The 19204-nt window shown below is 50.1% G+C and overlaps 2 protein-coding genes and 6 non-coding genes across 8 annotated transcripts; all 8 read left to right on the forward strand.

Moving 5' to 3' along the window:
* Positions 1-1943: 1943 nt before the first annotated feature.
* Positions 1944-3188, forward strand: LOC149371208 (uncharacterized). Its single transcript, XM_089579608.1, has one exon. The coding sequence runs from the start codon at positions 1944-1946 to the stop codon at positions 3186-3188; it is 1245 nt and encodes a 414-aa protein (XP_089435734.1).
* A 3896-nt stretch (positions 3189-7084) lies between these two features.
* Positions 7085-7157, forward strand: TRNAV-CAC (transfer RNA valine (anticodon CAC)). Its single transcript has one exon. It is a non-coding gene; the product is annotated as a tRNA-Val (tRNA).
* Positions 7158-7259: 102 nt separating this feature from the next.
* TRNAV-CAC (transfer RNA valine (anticodon CAC)) lies at positions 7260-7332 on the forward strand. The gene has a single exon. It is a non-coding gene; the product is annotated as a tRNA-Val (tRNA).
* Positions 7333-7938: 606 nt separating this feature from the next.
* LOC149371211 (uncharacterized) lies at positions 7939-8793 on the forward strand. The gene has a single exon (XM_089579630.1). The coding sequence runs from the start codon at positions 7939-7941 to the stop codon at positions 8791-8793; it is 855 nt and encodes a 284-aa protein (XP_089435756.1).
* Positions 8794-14865: 6072 nt separating this feature from the next.
* TRNAV-CAC (transfer RNA valine (anticodon CAC)) lies at positions 14866-14938 on the forward strand. The gene has a single exon. It is a non-coding gene; the product is annotated as a tRNA-Val (tRNA).
* A 102-nt stretch (positions 14939-15040) lies between these two features.
* TRNAV-CAC (transfer RNA valine (anticodon CAC)) lies at positions 15041-15113 on the forward strand. The gene has a single exon. It is a non-coding gene; the product is annotated as a tRNA-Val (tRNA).
* Positions 15114-15215: 102 nt separating this feature from the next.
* TRNAV-CAC (transfer RNA valine (anticodon CAC)) lies at positions 15216-15288 on the forward strand. Its single transcript has one exon. It is a non-coding gene; the product is annotated as a tRNA-Val (tRNA).
* Positions 15289-15391: 103 nt separating this feature from the next.
* Positions 15392-15464, forward strand: TRNAV-CAC (transfer RNA valine (anticodon CAC)). Its single transcript has one exon. It is a non-coding gene; the product is annotated as a tRNA-Val (tRNA).
* Positions 15465-19204: the final 3740 nt, after the last annotated feature.

Raw genomic sequence — 19204 nt, forward strand, 5'->3', positions numbered from 1 at the left:
TTTTGCTTTCTTCGTCAAGCCGTGGCATTGCACCAAGAAACTGATGCGTAAAGGCTACTGCGTCTACAGGAGTCGATGAAGAAAGCCTCTGGTAGTATTCATTAAAGGCTTCTTTGATGTGGTCAGTGTCTGCCGATAAGATACCCCGCCATTCTATTTTATCGATGTGATTTCTTGCAGCGCGCGCTTTTTCTAGACCAAGAGCACGTTTCGATGGCGCTTCGCCAGCAGCTGTGTCTTCCGCCCTTGCCCTCACTAGTGCTCCGCGATAACGCCGTTCTTCCATAAGCTCTATGTTTTGTTTTGTTTTCCTGACATCTTCTATCCATTTCCCAGGCTCTTTGCATTCCTGCTTCATCAGCGTTTGAAGCAGTGCCCTTAGCTCAGCTTCGTCTTGTTTTTCCTTATAACGGATACCTGTCGCCCTTTCTATTGATTTGATTTTTAAAGATTCTTTACTTAGCTCCCACTGTTGCCAAATCTTCAGGTTCTTGCGCGGGTTTATTTTCCCTATTTCATCCTTTACTGCTATGCAGTAGATTTCTTCGTGAAGAAGCGTGTTGTTTAGCTTCCACATTTCCCACGAAAATGCCTTGCTTCGGTTCACACTTCCCAGGCAGCACTCAACTAAACAGTGGTCTGAGAAGGAGACTCCCACAACTTCATAATGGTTGCAATCAGGGGCAAGGTCGACTGATGCGTAAATGCGGTCCAGCCGTGCATGGCTTGAGCCCTGGAAATGAGTGAACTGCACTGTCCGCGCACCCTCAATAAGTTCAGCCACATCCTCAAGGTTTCCGTTCTCGATCATTCGCATCAACACTTCAGTGCTCCTGTCTCGAAACCCCCGGATGCTTGACCTATCGTGCGCATTAAGAACACAATTGAAGTCGCCTAATACAATGAGCCGCCTCTCCGTGCAAAGGCGCTCTTGGAGGCTTTGGAAAAAGGCAACCGTTTCCTCAACCACATTCGGCGCGTACACAGTAACAATGCGCCACTCAGTGCCGTTCAGACAAAAATCAAGCACAATACAGCGGCCAGACACACACGAAAAATAAGCCTGCACCTCTAGCCCCGGCATCTTTACAAAAAGCACGCAGCCAGCCGATGTTCTCACTGCTTGAGTGACGACAGCATAAAATCTAGTCGTGAAACGTCGCACCATGCTGTCGGTCCCTTCGTTGCCGTCCACTTTCGTCTCCTGCACGGCCAATACATCTATCTCGCGCTCAGTAATAAGTCGGTACACTTGACCTTGTTTTTTCCTTGCCGCCAGGCCCCTCACATTCAATGTAGCGACTCTAAAGGCGGAGGCGGGAGCCATTTTTACGCAAGAGGAAGGAACCAACAGCATGGTGCTTACCTTCCACGTCTAGCGCGCAGCTAGACGCCACTGTTGCCGCCGGTATCATCCGGCGCAAGAACATCAGTCTTCTCGAGTAGTACCTTGCCTGCGGAGGAGTACCGTTTGTCAGCCGCATGGTTTGGGCGTGGCCGTAACGACGAACGCCGGGCTTGAGTCGTCTTTGCAGGGGGCTCCTCGACACCGGGTGCTACCACTTTGTCCCCTTCGGGGCTGGCCTGGTCATGGGTTCGCTTCGCCGGGGTGGTAACGGGGGGCGTGACGCTTGTTGTGCGGGCGCCGGTATTCTCGTGGTGGTCCTCGTTCAGGTCCTTTCCCTCGACGACTACGGGCTCTGATGGGCACGCCCCGTTCTCTGACGTCTCGTTAGAGACGCCGAGGGAGCCGCCCGTCGGCTGTTGGCTCTCTGGTTCGTCGGCCGCTTTGGTGTCGTCACTGGGAGTCCCAATGGAAAAATGTTTGGCAGTCGCGGACGCAGCCTCCAGAACAAACAAGAAATCCCTGCTCTCATTCCCATTTTCGTGGTGTAGCGGTTATTATTCTACTTCCGGCCACTGGCGTGTACGGACGCAGGATCATGAGCTTCCACGGAGCGGCGACAGCGGCCATCGATGGCCGCGGAAACAGGTTCAGCGCCGAAGACAAGGAGTATGAGATCTTTTTGCCTACCCTGCCCACCGGACGTGTTGTTCTAAACACAGTTTTTTTGCACGGAGATGTGCGTGTGAGACCTTACAGGGTCGAGGACTTCAGGGACGCCCTCGCCAACACTGGTGCGCTCCCCGACATCGTGGCGTTGGTGGCGTACCAGGTAAACCACGTGTGGGCGGTAACCTTCAGCAGCCCAGAAGCAGCGAAGAAATTAGCCGCCTTGAAGGAGCTTGAGGTAAAGGGTCGCCGGTGCATCGTTTTCGACCCCGAGGATCAGCAAGTAAAGCTGCGCCTGCATTGGATGCTGCACGGCGTCGCTGACGACGACATCCGGACTGCTTTCGCGGCGTTCGGAAACGTGACCGAGGTGACGCGGGAGCGTTGGCGCGTTCAAGGAATGAAAGAGAAGGGATCCACCACGAGAACAGTGCTGCTCAAGTTGAAGCCAGGTATGAAGGTGGACGACCTGCCCCACCAGGTTCGCGTCGCCGGCGAGTTGGCTCTCGTGGTGGTGCCCGGACGGCCGATGCAGTGCCTGCGTTGCCACGGTGCGGGTCACGTTCGTCGCGACTGCAAGGTTCCCAGGTGCTCCAAGTGCAGGCGCTACGGACATGCGGACGAGGACTGCGTCCGTACCTACGCGTCTGCGACCGGGCTCGGAGGGAAAGGAGACAGCGGGGAGCTGATGGATGTCGCTGAGGCTGAGGACGCAGCGAGGGGTACCGACGAGTTGGGCAACCTCCCCGTGTCGCTGGACACGTCGGCGACTTCAAGCGGCGACGCCCCCCTTGGCAGTGGACCAGGACTCCAGCCACCAACGGGAGACTCGCCTCAGTCAAAGGAGGCGACTTCAGGGGATGCAAAAAGCCTACCAGTGCCCATGGACTTTGTAGCGAAGGAGCCGACCGAGGGTCATCGGCAGAACACCGGTGGCCGTGCGACCACTGTGGCTACGCCTGGGAAGCGTCCCCATGGAGACACCAGCCCCGACGGCGACAAGGAGGCGGCGCCCAGCGTAGAGGAACCACCAGCAAAGACGCCTCAAGCAAGGCGGGCCCCTTTTCGGCCGCGCCCTAACCTTGCGAGCGAGAAGCGCGCTGGCGACAAGGCGCCTTCTGAGCAGGGCCAGGTGCACGCTCAGGATGACGCCGGCGGCGGCGGTGGCGTCTAGCCATGTGCTGGACGCGAGAGGTAAGCACCACGCTTTCGGTCTCTTCATCTTATGTAGAAATGGCTCCTGCATCTCCGCTGAAAGTCGCCTCCCTGAATGTTAGAGGTCTGCCAGGAAAGAGAAAGCAAGGCCAGCTCTTTCGGCTTTTAACGGAGCACGGCATAGATGTACTGGCTGTGCAGGAGACGAGAGTAGACGGCGAATAAGAGACCGGGAGCATGGTGCAACGTTTCACGTCCTCGTTTTTTGCTGTAGTTAGCCACGCTGTAGGCACATCGGCTGGCTGTGTTCTTTTTCTAAAGAAGTTGCCGGGGCTAGAAGTGCAAGCTCATTTCTCTTGTGTGTCGGGCCGGTGTGTCTTCCTTGACTTTCGATTGAATAACGTCGAGTGGCGGATTATTTGTCTGTACGCGCCTAATGAAGCAGAAGAAAGGGCGCAGTTTTTTTATAGCATCGAAGAGCGCCTTCGTAGTGACAGACAGCTGACCGCCTGGCCGATTTTAAGTGTTTTTTTAGTGCGCGAGATAAGACAAGCCCTCGACCGTTTAGAGATGCCAGCACACAAGTGTTATCGCGAATGGTTGAGAAATGGAACATGGAAGATGTGGGAGAGTGTCTTGAGAGAACGCGTACAGTAAAGCTCACAGACTTTCAGGGTTCTAGCCATGCACGGCTGGACCGCATTTATGCATCCGTTGATGTCTTACCTGAATGTAATAGTCACGAAGTTGTGCCAGTATCCTTTTCAGACCATCGTTTAGTTAAATGTTGTTTTGGGATGGTAAAGAGAGGGAATTCTTTTTCGTGGGAAATGTGGAAATTCAATAATAAACTCCTGCAGGAAGAACTGTATACCCGCATAGTAAAAGATGAAATTGCAAAAATAGGCCCCGGTAAAAATATGCACATATGGCAACAGTGGGAGCTGTGTAAAGAAACTATAAAAATTAAAGCAATAGAGAGGGCTGCCTGTATACGGTTTCAAGAAAAACAGAGACAGAGTTAAAGAAGCTGCTCCATAGGCTGCTTCAACAGGAATCACTAGCGCCGGGGAAATGGACTGAAGATGTAAGGAAAAGAAAGCAAAAACTAGAATTGATGGAAGAAGAACGGTATCGGGGAGCGTTAGTGAGGGCAAGGGCAGAAGACATAGCTGCAGGGGAGACGCCATCAAAACGAGCGCTAGGGTTGGAAAAAGCAAACGCTGAAAGAAACCATGTCGACAAAATAGAATGGGACGGTGTCTTGTCGGCGGACAACGACCACATCAAAGCAGCTTTCAACGAGCATTACCAAGCGCTCTTCGCTTTCCACGTGGTAGACACTATCACGTTTAAAGATAAGTTTCTGGCGGCGATGCCGCGTCTCGGTGATGACGTAAAAGAGAGATTAGAAATGGCTATCACTGAAGCCGAAGTGGAGCATGCAATCGCCAGTTTAAACCCCGGTAAATCGCCGGGACCAGATGGGCTCAGCGCGCGTTTTTACAAAGAATTCAAGCACGAAATTGCCCCTATCCTGAACGTGATCTTTAACGCAGCCTACACAGTAAATGCCCTGCCTCCGTCATATGGGTCATCCCACACGGTGCTCATTCCTAAAACGGATCAAATAGATAAATTGCGACTGGTTACAGCCTACAGACTCATAGCACTTACGAACGTTGAATATAAAATTTTTATGAAGGTTTTGGCTCGGAGGTTGCAGACGGTGATTAAGGATATAGTTGGGCCACACCAGACGTGTAGGATAAAAGGGAGGTCAATAATGTCCAATATTCATAAGATGCGAAGTGTGCTTGAGTGTTGTGATGACTCGAATGGTCGGGTGGCCATTCTCCAGGTCGACCTTGAGAAAGCTTTTGACTGCGTCGATCACGAAATTTTGTTTTCTATTTTGGACCATGCGAATGTTGGGTCAGTTATCCGCAAGGGCGTGGCCCTGGCGTACCGAAACTGCACGACGAGATTGATCGTAAATAAGAGTCTGGGGGCCCCCATTAGCGTGCAGCGTTCGGTGCGACTGGGCTGCCCTCTCAGCCCTCTTTTGTTTTGTATATATATTGAGACATTGTGTATTAAAATATTGAACAATGATAACGTAAATGGGTTTAAGTTACAAGCAGCCGAGGTGAAGCTGCTTGCATACGCGGACGATGTTGCAGTTTGTACGGTTGACCATGAGAGTATAACCGAGGCTGTCAAATGTGTCCGTGAGTTCTCTCAGGTTACCGGAGGTGAACTGGGCCAAGTGCCTTGGGCTCTGGCATGGACGGTTACCATCGAAGCCTGAGCACTTTGCAAATGTGTCGTGGGCGAAAACCCCAACCAAGTACTGCGTCGAGCTTGATGGTTACCGTCAAAGCGAGCAATATTGGCAAGAGCAGACGAAAGCGCTACGGGAAAAAGCGGAGAGGTGGAAAGGTGCCAGCTTATCGATTTTCGCCAGGGCTACTGTATGTAACCTTTTTTTTTATCAGTAAACTTTGGTTTGTTATGCAAGTTTTGCATTGTTCGCGTGTAAACGTACAGAAGCTCCACAGAATTTTCGCCGTCTTTGTTTGGGCTGCAGAATGGGAACACTGCAGCAGAACAAATTTATTCCGTCGGGTAAAAGATGGCGGCTTGGGACTTGGAAACCTCTTTTTGCGGCAAGTGGTCAACCGGTTTTTGTTTTTTCGCGACGTTTCTGACCCTTTCTTGCGCACTGTCTGCCAAGTTAGGCTGCGGCGCCTACTGCCGGAGTTTGTTGTCTCCACCGAAGAAGTTACGTGTGGTATTTTCGGTTTTTACAGAGAGGTCGTCGCAAGTGTTAGATTTCCTTCAGTGCGTTTTTCTAATGAATATTTGTCCTGTGTAAAACGGAAAAAGCTGTACCACGATTTATGCGACACTGTATTGCCACAACCGTTGTATAGAGCCTTATACAGTGGAGGCCCAGGCTCAGACGTCTTAAAGAGGGTAAAGAAAATGCAGGTGCCGCCAGGAGCTAAGACCTTTTTCTTTAAATTACACTCCGGAACGTTGCCAGTAAAGAAATTTTTCGAGGGAAAGGATTTATTTTTACCTTGGGGTTCGCATTGTTTAATCTGTAAGCAGCTGGAAACAATAGACCATGTTTTTTTACATTGTTGGGAAGGGGTTTATTTGTGGGATGTTTTGCAACGGACTATGAAGAAAGATTTCCCCTAGATTCGCATGGCATTCGATATTTAAGCATTGATAATGACGACGGGGTTCCGTTTGATTTAATTATGCTCCTGGGTCTCCACTGTATATGGCGCTCCAAAATGGCAGGCTATCACTGTGACAGGGAAGCGCGCCCTGCCCGAATTTATTTCCGAGAGTCTATGGATTGGTTTGTCGCTATACAAAAAGCGGCTGCGGAACCTCCCGACTGGCTCTCAAGGGTAGACTTTGCGGGAGTTTTAATGTGACGAAGCCAGCCTGACGCTGGCTGAGTATGACTTTCAATGTGTTCATTGTCTTGTACTATTGCTTTTGTGATTTTTCTGTTTTTTTTCGTGAAGTGTTGTTTTCCAAAGCCAGGAAATGAAGAAAAAAAAAGGTGTAGCGGTTATCACGTGCGCCTCAGACGCGCAAGGTCCCCGGTTCGATCCCGGGCGGAAACATTGTTTTTGTTTTGTTTATTTGTTCGCATTCTCAGGGGAAAAATTTTTGGCAGTCGCGGACGCAGCCTCCAGAACAAACAAAAATCCCTGCTGTCATTTCCGTTTCCGTGGTGTAGCTGTTATCACGTGCGCCTCACACGCGCAAGGTTCCCGGGCGGAAACATTATTTTTGATTTTTTTATTTGTTTGCATTCCTAGCGGAAGAATTCTTGGCAGTCGCGGACGCAGCCTCCTGAACAAACAAGAAATCCCTGCTTCCGTTCCCGTTTCCGTGGTGTAGCGGTTATCACGTGCGCCTCACACGCGCAAGGTCCCCGGTTCGATCCCGGGCGCAGACATTATTTTTGACTTTTTTATTTGTTCGCATTCCTAGCGGAAGAATTCTTGGCAGTCGCGGACGCAGCCTCCTGAACAAACAAGAAATCCCTGCTTCCGTTCCCGTTTCCGTGGTGTAGCGGTTATCACATGCGCCTCACACGCGCAAGGTCCCCGGTTCGATCCCGGGCGGAAACATTATTTTGATTTTTTTATTTGTTTGCATTCCTAGCGGAAGAATTCTTGGCAGTCGCGGACGAAACCTCCTGAACAAACAAGAAATCCGTGCTTCCATTCTCGTTTCCGTGGTGTAGCACAAGGCATTGCTCTGCATACTTGAACACACGAATGTGGGCAGTGTGATTACGGAAGGCGTCACGATGTACAAAAAATGTACAACGGGTATTATTGTTAACGGTGCGCTCACTGATAGCTTGTGCGTGCTCTAGTCGGTGAGACAGGGATGCCCCCTGTCACCACTGCTGTTTGCCGCTTATCTTGAGCCACTATGTTTGGCGATTGAACATAATGCGCGCATAACAGGTTACAGATTACAGGCTGCCGAAGTCAAAATTCTGGCGTACGCGGATGACATCGCGGTGTTCTGCGCCAGCAAAGATAGCATTAGAGAGGCAACTAATGTCGTCGAAAAGTTTTGGGATGCGACTGGAGCCCAGATAAACTGGGATAAAAGTCATGGCTTCTGGCATGGCGATTGGGTGGACACACCAGAAGCCTTTTGTCGCCTTACCTGGTCAGTGGGGGATTCCATTTCCGGACGCTGAAGCGAACGGACGTGCTATCATGAGCTCCGCTGGAGTGGTGTCAGCGGCCGCTGCTGGTCGCGGAAACAGGTTTTTTGCTGCTTCGGATGAAGATTACCAGGTCATCCTGCCAACGCTACCAACAGGAAAAATTGTTTTGAATACCATCTTTATGCACGCTGATCCGAAAAACAGGCCTTACCGTGTCGAAGATTTCCGGGATGCGTTGGTTCGTCTAGGTTTGCTCCCCGAAGTGCTGGCTTTGGGGGCGTACCAGATGAACCATGTGTGGGCTGTCACAATGAAGAGCGCCGACGCGACGAAGAAGCTTTTGACTGCCAGAGATGTTAAAGTGAAAAACAGCCCGTGTATCCTCGTGGATCCGAACAACCAAGACCTGTGGATAAAGATTCACTGGGTGCTGTACGGCGTCGCTGACGAGGATGTGCACGAGGCCCTGTCCCCGTACGGAAAGGTGACGAACGTGACGAAGGAAAGGTGGCGGGCTCAAGGCGTGGTGGACAAAGGAACCACAACGCGTACCGTCACCTTGAAACTGAAAGCCGGAGTCAAGACTGACGACATTCCTCACCAGCTGAGAATTTCAGGTGAGCCCGCACTTACTGTTGTGCCGGGAAGGCCGCCGCTCTGCTTGCGGTGCAAGTCGACCGGGCACATTCGACGGGATTGCAAAGTTCCGCGCTGTAGCCTATGCCGCCGCTTCGGACATAACGAGTGGCAGTGTGGGAAAACGTACGCAAGTGCTGCGGAGTCTGGGAAAGGTGATGGTTTTGTAGAACATTTAATGGACGAAGGAGAGGCCGAAGATGCGTCAGGGGCCCAACGGGGCTCTCAAAGAAGCGGATGCGGCTGCCAGCACGCCTCTTTCTTCTGAGCACGTGCCTGAAGACCATGAGAACACTGTTGAGGCACCACCCACCGTGCAGCATGAACATGCTCCGGCACTGGAAACTAGCGCGCGAGAGAATTCTTTGGGCGATGGTTTGGAGGCCGTTGCCAAGGAAGACACAGCCCCCATGGACGCGAGTGAGGATGTTTGCAGCGGCGGTGCGGCGAAGCGTACTCGTGAGGACGACGACAACTTCCAGCCAGTTCAGAGAACACCGAGAATGAGGAAACGCCCGCAAAGACGATCCTAACTCGGCGCCCAAGCTTCAAGCCAAAGCCAAACATCCCACCGGAACGGAGACCTGCGGGAACTATGACCCCGTCATGACGGGGGAAAGTGTTTTCGTTACCAGCGTGGAACTAAGAGGTGTCTGTGGCGTCGGTGACGGGGCCGAGACACCTAAGCAGTTGCCGAGGCGCCAACCACTAGACCCCCGGAGCGGTGTTGCGGCACATGGGACGTCTCTATTTGCTGACGAGCTCAAGGTAAGGCCATGCGGCTCGTTTCACTCGTTGCGAAAATGGCAGCAATTTCCATCACAGCACTGCTTGTAGCCACTTTGAACGTGCGAGGGCTGTCTGCGAGGCGTAAGCAGTATCAAGTGAGACGTGCTTTTTTAGAAAACAACCTAGATTTAATTGCAGTGCAGAAGACGAAGGTTGAAAGTGAAGAGCAGACGAACCGCATGGTCGAGCTTTTTAGAGAAAGATACGACGTGTGTGTGTGTGCCATGCTGTTGGGTCTTCGGGAGGCTGTGCGTTATTTGTTCGCAAATCCTTGGCTGCCCAATTTGAAGCATTGACTGTGTGTGAAAATGGTAGATTTATTGTCTGTGATTTTTCTTTGTCAAACGTTGAGTGGCGAAGTATCTGCGTTTATGCGCCAAATAGGGAGGAAGAACGCAGATTGTTCTTTGCAAACGTAGGGCCTTATCTGAAATGTGACAGATACGTTATTTTACTTGGAGACTTCAACTGCGTTTGCAGAGCCGAAGACAGAGTTGGTCGGCAAGCTGTTCGAGACAAGAGTGCGCATTTATTGAGCGAACTGATGCTTGAAAATGACTTGGAGGACATTGGATACGCTTTATCGAGTGGTGATATACCAGAGTTCACGCACTTCCAGCGAACAAGCCATGCGAGACTCGATAGACTGTACGTTTCAACTGATCTTTTGCTAGTGTGCACGCGCTATGAAGTGAAACATGTATCTTTCAGCGATCACAGTATAGTAATTGCCACAATAGGATTAAAGCAAACGAAGTCGCTGTTCAACTGGGAGTTATGGAAATTGAATGTCAAACTGCTACAAGACGAAGTTTTAGAGCGCAGCTCTTTGGCGTCCGTTCCTGGGTTTCGCGTCGTCGTCGGCCTCGTAACCAGCTCCGCCCCCCTTTCATCCCCCAGCGCTAGCAGCGACCGACTGATACCGCTGGATGCCGCTGACGCCGCTAGAGAGTCAAGATAGCGTGACTGCATAGAACACCGTCGCCGCCATGCAGAAAGAGGAGGAAAGGGTCCCCCCCCCCTGTTCTTGTGTGGTGGATAGGGTGCTCTTCAGTTGCCGACGCGCCGGTTATTTCACGTAGGCCCCGGCACGTCGACGAATACGTGACCACCTTCCCACGGCTAGACCTGGTTCTTAGCGCTGCGGAAGCGAGGGTATCATATTGTTTGTGTCGGCATCGGCGGCGTTGTCCCTGAAACCAACTCCGCAGCTGGGGTTGACTCACTATCGGCGTCAGCGGCATCAGTCAGTCGCTGCTATCTCTTCCCTCCTCCCTTTATCGTGTTGTCCGCTTGCTGCGCGCGCTTCTGCCCCCATCGTTTGCCGCTGGGTGTACACGCCGCCCCCCTCCCCCCTCTTCCTGCGAAAAATAAAAAAAAAATTCTGTGATAGCGCATACATGTGTTGCTTGATTTCTTTGCCTCAATCTATCGAAAAGGTGAAACAGCTTATTTGCTGCGCTCAAATTTCGCATTAGGAAGTAACGTAATCGTCGGTAATTTTTTTTTTCTAAACCAAGTAAAGCAAAGTATTCAGATTCTACTAGAAGCTCAGCCAGAAAGATCGATCGAGATGTGGGAACAGTTTAAAGAACAAATTAAGATAAAAGCCATTGAAAGAAGTAGCCTCCTAAGGCACAATCAAAGGAAAAAAGAAAAAGATTTGCAGTGCGACCTAAAGTTTGCCCTGAGTTTGGAAAGTGCACATCCGGGCAGGTATACGGATGAAATCAAAGAACTCAAAAATAAATTGGAAGTTCTCGCCCAAGAAAAGTACATGGGAGCCGTTGTGCGGGCACGTGCCGGCAGACTGCTTTTAGGAGAGACACTAACGAAGCGATCCCTATCAGACGAAAAGAGATACGCAGCAAAGAATGAAATCAAACAGATAAGGCACGGGGATTCTGTGACCACCGACCCCGATTTAATCCGGCAAGTTTTTGTAGATTACTATCGTGATTTACTCGGTCGGAAGAGAAGTGTAGACGACGGATTTGAACATGAATTTCTAAGCCTCATGCCGAAGTTAGATCAGGATGTGATGTCTGCGCTAGAAGAGCCAATCACGGTGGAAGAGATAAGGGCAGCAATTGGTGAACTCTGCCCTGGCAAAACGCCTGGGCCAGACGGTATAGGCGCGGTGTTTTATAACACTTTCAAGGATGAACTAACAGCTGCACTGCACAGAGTACTGAAGCAGGCTTATGACGAAAAGCGACTGCCCCTGTCTTTTCGGAGAACGCACGTTGTGCTTATTCCTAAAACTGACGATCCCGTGAAACAGCTTTCAGTGACATCGTATCGCCCCATCAACGTGACAAACGTCGATTACAAAATTTTCACGAAGGCTTTGGCGAGAAGACTCCAGAGGGTGATGAAAGAAATAGTTGGGCCCCACCAGACATGCGGAATTAAAGGAAGATCAATTTTTACAAACATACATGTGGCCAGAAGCGTCATGGAGTGTTGTGATGCTTGGGGGGAATGATGCAGATCGATTTGCAAAAGGCCTTTGATCGCGTCGTACACGAAATTCTCTTCAGCATATTAGAACACGTTAATGTAGGTTCGGTGATAATGGAAGGCGTTAAGATGGCATATGCCGAGAGTTTCACGAGCCTTATAGTCAACAAGTGCGTCACAACACCCTTTCAGGTGTTGACATCCGTGAGGCAAGGATGCCCACTGTCACCTCTGTTGTTTGCAATATACCTAGAACCGTTTTGTTTGAAGGTTATTCACAATGAACAAGTGAGGGGTTTCCGTCTAATGGCGAGTGAAGTTAAACTCTTAGCTTACGCTGATGGTATAGAAGTGTTTTGCACAGACAGAGACAGCATCAACGAAACAGGGAGCACTGTAAACAAATTTCGTAGAATGTCAGGGAGCACTGTGAATTGGGGTAAATGCTTGGGTTTTTGGCACGGGAGATGGGAGACCAAACCTTTATCATTCCGAAACATGCAATGGACTGAATCACTGGGAAACTATTTAGGGGTACCCCTTGAGCATTACAAGGATGCTACTGAATATTGGAATTGCGAAACTGACAAAGCGCGAGAGAGAACACGAAACTGGGGAGGACGTGAGCTGTCAGTGTTTGCTCAGGCAACAGTATGCAATTTGTTTATAGTGGCGAAAATCTGGTATGTGATTCAAGTTATGTGCATGAAGCGTGTAAATGTTCAGAAACTGCACAGAGTTCTCGCCGTTTTTGTGTGGGGCTCTACATGGGAGCGAACGAGTCGGACCAATTAGTTCCGGTCGGTGAGAGAGGGAGGTGTGGGGTTAGCCCATTTGTTTTTGAGACAGGTCGCCTCCAGATTTGTTTCTGCGGGACCAAAGTGATCCTTTCTTGAGAAGCGTCATACAGGTTAGGCTACGTGAACTCCTTCCAAATTTCGTTGTGTCGACGAGTGACGTACGAAGCACGTGTGTCCGCGGTTTCCTGTTTGAGGTGGTTGCTGCATTCCAGATGTTGAAAGCTCGTTTTTCTTTAGAATTTTTGTGTACTGTCTCTAAGAAGCAATTGTACAAAGATATATGTGATTTAATGATGCCCGTGCCTTTGTATCGTACCATATACAGTGCAGGCCCAGGAGGAGACGTCCTAAAACGAGTTAAAAAGATGCCAATTCGCTCTTCAGCCAAAACATTCTTCTTCCAGCTCCACAGCAATACACTGCCGGTAAAACCCTGGCTTGAAGCAAAGGGAATCTTTGTTCCGTGGTCTACAAACTGTCTATTGTGCAGAAAGCCAGAGACAACAGAACACATCTTCCTCGAGTGTTGGGATGCCGTATTCTTGTGGGACATCCTTCAAAGAACCTTAAAAAAAGACCTCCCGTTGTCACCTCGCGGCATCCGGTTTCTACCTGTCCGAGATCTTGGTAGTATACCCCTAGATATGGTCATGCTGCTTGGCCTGCACAGTCTGTGGAAAGTGCGTATGGCAGTCCGGAATGCAGACATTGATACTCGCCCTGCGAGACAGTACTTTGTTTTTCATTTCATTTCATTTATTTTTCCCTTAAAGGCCCGAGGGCATTACATAAGGGGGGAGCAAACTCAAGATTTGTACCAACAAGACAAGAATACTACAAAGAAAGAAAAAAAAAATAACAGTGAAAAGAAATAGAAATGTACAGCAGGTAAGGGCATCGAAAAGGTTATACAATATTTAACAAGTAAAAAAAAAATTAACACATGAGTAAACAAAGGCTAAGGAATGAAAAAAAGCAAGGTCACTTGTCTGTATCAAGCACAACATATAATTGAAAAGATTGCTCTCACGAAAAATGGTCCTTTAGTATATCACGGAATGATTTGCGATTAGTGCATGATACAATGGTGTTTGGCAGGGCATTCCATAGAGCTATTGCGTGCGGGAAAAAAAGAACTGAGTGCTAACGTGCGACAGTTGATGCGAGCGATGCTATGATTATGGTTCAAGCGGCCAGACGTCCTATGGGGGGGTTCTAGTTTTGCGTGGCGTGAGCGCGGATGATAGTAGAAACGATGCAGAAGACAGAGGCGAGATATGATGCGGCGTGACACGAGCGATGGAATGGAGACGGACTGTTTCAGTGCAGTGATGCTGGTTTTTCCTGAATAGGAAGATGTTATAAAGCGGATGGCGCGGTTCTGTACCGCTTCGAGGTCGGCGCCGAGATAAGCTTGAGATGGATGCCAAATGAATGACGCATATTCTAATTTCGGGCGAATGAATGTCATGTATGCTAGTTTCTTTATTTCAGGGGATGCGGCCTACAAGTTACGTCGTAAGTAGCCGAGTGTGCGTGAGGCTTCTGCGCAAATGTTTTGAATGTGGGTTACCCATGATAGGGATGGTGTTAGGTGGAGGCCGAGATATCTGTATGATAATGTGGGGTCGACAAGAAGTGAGCCAATGCTGTACTGATGCGGATTCACAGTGCGTTTTTTCGTGAAAGACATAGATTTGCGCTTGCTAATGTTTAAGGAAAGGAGGGACTTACTACACCATGAGGCGAGTGTGTTAAGATCGGTTTGAAGTAAAGATGAATCATTGGTCGCATCAATAACTCTGTATATGACGCAATCATCTGCAAAAAGCCGTAAATTAGAGTTTATGTTACAAGGGAGATCATTAATGTAAATGAGGAATAGAAGCGGGGACAGTCCGGCGCCTTGAGGGACCCCTGATGTTACGCATTTTATATGTCAGAGATGCACTCAAGTCCCAAAATGACCCCCCAGAATGGATTGGTATCATGGATGAACTTGCAAACTTGAAACACTTTTAATGAACGCTCCGCCAAATGTCTGAGGACGTATTTTAACATTTCATGTACAGTGATCTTGTTTTTCGCGAAGCCGGCAATAAAGAAAAAAAAAGTTTCCGTGGTGTAGCGAGTATCACGTGCGCCTCACACCTGCAAGGTCCCCGGTTCGATTCCGGGCGGCAACATTGTTTTTGATTTTTTTATTTGTTCACATTGCCAGGGGAAGATTTTTCGGCAGTCGCGGACGCAACCTCCAGAACAAACAAGAAATCCCTGCTCCCATTCCCGTTTCCGTGGTGTAGCGGTTATCACGTGCGCCTCACACGCGCAAGGTCCCCGGTTCGATCCCGGGCGGAAACATTGTTTTTGATTTTTTTATTTGTTCACATTGCCATGGGAAGATTTTTCGGCAGTCGCGGATGCAACCTCCAGAACAAACAAGAAATCCGTGCTCCTATTCCCGTTTCCGTGGTGTAGCGGTTATCACGTGCGCCTCACACGCGCAAGGTCCCCGGTTCGATCCCGGGCGGAAACATTGTTTTCGATTTTTTTATTTGTTCACATTGCCAGGGGAAGATTTTTCGGCAGTCGCGGACGCAACCTCCAGAACAAACAAGAAATCCCTGCTCCCATTCCCATTTCCGTGGTGTAGCGGTTATCACGTGCGCCTCACACGCGCAAGGTCCCTGGTTCGATCCCGGGCGGAAACATTGTTTCTGATTTTTTTTATTTGTTCACATTGCCAGGGGAAGATTTTTCGGCAGTCGTGGACGCAACCTCCAGAACAAACAAGAAATCCGTGCTCCTATTCCCGTTTCCGTGGTGTAGCGGTTATCCCGTGCGCCTCACACGCGCAAGGTCCCCGGTTCGATCCCGGGCGGGAACATTGTTTTTGATTTTTTTTATTTGTTCACATTGCCAGGGGAAGATTTTTCGGCAGTCGCGGACGCAACCTCCAGAACAAACAAGAAATCCCTGCTCCTATTCCCGTTTCCGTGGTGTCCATTCTGCTTCCGGCAGCCGAGCTGAACGGATCGCAGGGTCATGGGCTCCAGCGGAGCGGCGATAGCGGCCTTTGACGGCCGCGGAAACAGGATCGATGACTGCGAAGATAAGGATTACCAGATCATTTTGCCGACACTGCCAACAGGACGTGTTGTTTTCAACACCGTTTTTCTTCACGGCGACGTGCGAGCGAGGCCGTTCCGGGTCGAGGACTTCCGTGACGCCCTGGCCGAGACCGGTACGCTCCCCGACGTGGTCGCGTTGGGGGCGTACCAAATCAACCATGTGTGGGCGGTTACCCTGCGGAACACGGAGGCAGCAAAGAAGTTGCTCGCCTTCAATGAGCTGCAAGTTAAGAGACGTCGCTGCCTCATTATCGACCCGGAAGACCAGCAGGTAAAGCTGCGGCTACACTGGATGCTTCACGGTGTGGCCGATGACGACATCCGGACGGCATTCGCGGCGTTTGGCAAAGTAACCGACGTTACCCGTGAGCGGTGGCGGATACAAGGCGTCAATGACAAGAGCTCAACGACAAGAACTGTCCTACTGAAATTGAAGCCCGGCTTGAAAGTGGAAGACCTGCCACACCAGGTACGCGTCGCCGGAGAGTTGGCTCTTGTCGTGGCGCCTGGGCGTCCAATGCAGTGCTTGCGCTGCCATGGTACGGGCCACGTGCGGCGTGAATGCAAGGTTCCCCGCTGTACGAAATGTCGGCGGTACGGCCACACGGATAACGAGTGTGTCCGCACTTAAGCGGTGGCTACGGGCGGTGCATCGAAAGACGACTCTGCGGAACTTCTCATGGATGTAGTCGAGGCCGAGGAATCTGCGAGAGGCATAGAGGAACCCGAAAAGCAAGCAGGCTTGACGGGCTCTTCGGGACCCTCCAGCAGCGATGCCGGACGGAATCCTGAATGGGCGGAACCTTCTAGAAAGGAGACGGAGGCGTCGAGTGATGAAGTAAGCGTGCCGGCGCTCCAAGAAACCGAGCCTGCGACTCTGACCGAGGAGAACCTTGACCAGAGCGGCGCCCGCACAACCAGCGTCCCTGCCCCAGCGAAGCGGCCACACGCCCAGACCAGAGCCGAAGGAGACAAGGCGGAAGCCCGCAGCGTCGAGGAGCCGCCGGCAAAAACTACCCAAGGACGGCGGTCCTCCATCCGGCCACGACCTAAGGTGTCGACGGAGAGGAGAGCCCTCGACAAACCGCCCCCGCAGCCAGGCCTGGCACCAGCACCGGATGGCTCCGGTGTCAATGATGTCATCTAGCCAAGCGCTAGACGCGAAAGTAAGCACCGTGTTCCCGGCCTCTTTCTTCTGCATGAAAATGGCTCATGCGTTCCCCATAAAAGTCGGTACACTTAATGTCAGGGGACTGGCAAGTAAGAAGAAGCAGAGCCAGGTGTACCGCCTTTTAACTGAGCATGAGATCGACGTCCTGGCAGTGCAGGAAACGAAAATTGACGGGGAAGAAGAGACCGGGAGCATGGTGCGACGTTTCACGTCTAGGTTTTTTGCAGTAGCGGCCCACGCTGTAGGCACGTCTGCGGGTTGTCTCATTTTTGTAAAGAATGTATCGGGACTTGAGGTTCAGGCATATACGGCGTGCTCATCGGGTCGATTTGTTTTGGTTGACTTCCTGTACAACAAAACATATTGGCGCATCATTTGTGTGTACGCCCCAAATGCGGTGGATGAGAGGACAGCCTTTTTTCAAAACGTACAAAAGTACTTCAGTTGTGAGAAATCGCTGATTGTCATGGGCGACTTCAATTGCGTCCTCGGAGGCTGTGACAAAACCAGTGCACGGGCGTTTAGGGACAGAAGCACTGAGGTACTCTCAGAAATTATAGACACGTGCAACCTCGATGATGTGGCCGAATGTTTAGAAGGCACGCGTTGTGTGAGGTTCACACATTTTCAGCGGTCAAGCCATGCGCGACTAGATCGCATTTATGTGTCGCCGGACGTTATTACGAAATGCAGTAGCTACAGTGTAGTACCGGTATCATTTTCTGATCATTGTTTAGTGTTGTGTGGGATAGGGACAAAGAAACGAGGAAATCAATTTTCTTGGGAGATGTGGAAATTAAATAATAAGCTCATTACAGACGACATTTTCAGCAGGAAAGTATGCGAAGAAATCGGCAAATTAGAGACGAGCGGGGAACTGAAAGTATGGCAGCAGTGGGAACTGTGCAAACAACAAATAAAGATAGCAGCAATCGAAAGGTCAAGCTGTATACGACAAGAGGAGAGGCGTGAAGAGGATAATTTAAGATCCTTACTAGCTAAACTTCTCGAAAAAGAAAGCGAACAGCCAGGGAAATGGATGGACGACATTAGAAAAATAAAACACAAAATTGAACTCTTCGAGGAAGAACGCTATCGCGGTGCACTTGTGCGGGCTAGGGTGCAAGATTTCGCTGTTGGGGAGACACCTTCAAAACGAGCTCTAGGAATCGAAAAAACGCACGCTCAGCGAAACCACATTGAAAAGATTGAATGGGGCGGGGTGTTATCTGTGGACAGCGGGCATATCCAGCAGGCATTTCTTGAATATTATCAGGGGCTGTTTGCCAAGCAAGAAGTGGATGTGAGCGCATTCAAGGAAAAGTTTCTTGGTGCTTTACCGCGATTAGAGGACCAACGGAAAGAAAGGCTGGAGCTGTCGATAACTGCGTCAGAGGTTGAGCACGCGATAGAAAATTTGAACCTGGGAAGATCTCCTGGACCTGATGGGTTAATCGCGGCTTTTTACAAAGCATACAAACACGAAATAGTGCCAGTACTGACAGCAGTGTATAATGAAGCCTACAAAGTAAATGAATTGCCCCCGTCTTATGGTAAATCCCATACAGTGCTAATCCCTAAATCCGATGAAGCAGAAAAGTTAAAGCAGGTCACAGCATATCGTCCTATCGCCCTCACAAACGTAGATTATAAAGTTTTCATGAAGATTTTAGCCCGTAGACTACAGTCAGTAATTCAAGATATAGTCGGTCCCCACCAGACGTGTGGGATCAAGGGACGCTCTATTGTTTCCAATATTCATAGAGCGAGGTGTGTGCTGGAATGTTGTGATAACACAAATAGCTGTGTAGCCATCCTTCAGCTAGATCTTGAGAAGGCATTTAATTGTGTTTCGCACGATATCTTGTTCTGCATACTCGACCATGTGAATGTAGGGTCCATTATTTGCGAGGGAGTGGCCTTGGCGTACCGGAGCTGCACGACAAGATTAATTGTAAATAAGAGTTTGGGGGCCCCCATTAGCCTGCAGCGTTCGGTGCGCCAGGGTTGTCCCCTCAGCCCTCTTCTATTCTGCATTTACATTGAAGCGTTATGTTTGAATATCATGGAAAGTGAAAAAATTCGAGGCTTCCAGCTACAGGCGGCAGAAGTTAAGCTGCTGGCTTATGCGGATGATGTCGCGGTGTTCACAGTCAACCGGGAAGGTGTAACCGAGGCCGTGGCATGCGTAAAAGAATTCACCAAGGTCACCGGTAGTAAAGTGAATTGGTCAAAGTCCCTGGGGCTTTGGCACGGAGAATGGCCAACGAAGCCCGGCAATTTTGCAAACGTGTCCTGGGTGACGACCCCAGTAAAGTACTTAGG

The sequence above is a fragment of the Amblyomma mixtum genome, chromosome 1, assembly GCF_055824585.1.
Source record: "Amblyomma mixtum isolate Tamu chromosome 1, ASM5582458v1, whole genome shotgun sequence".
NCBI lineage: Eukaryota > Metazoa > Arthropoda > Arachnida > Ixodida > Ixodidae > Amblyomma > Amblyomma mixtum.

What these genes read in the sequence shown, in the direction of transcription:
- LOC149371208 (XM_089579608.1), top strand. Translation starts at nt 1,944, where the DNA reads ATGAGCTTCCACGGAGCGGCGACAGCGGCCATCGATGGCCGCGGAAAC.
- LOC149371211 (XM_089579630.1), top strand. Translation starts at nt 7,939, where the DNA reads ATGAGCTCCGCTGGAGTGGTGTCAGCGGCCGCTGCTGGTCGCGGAAAC.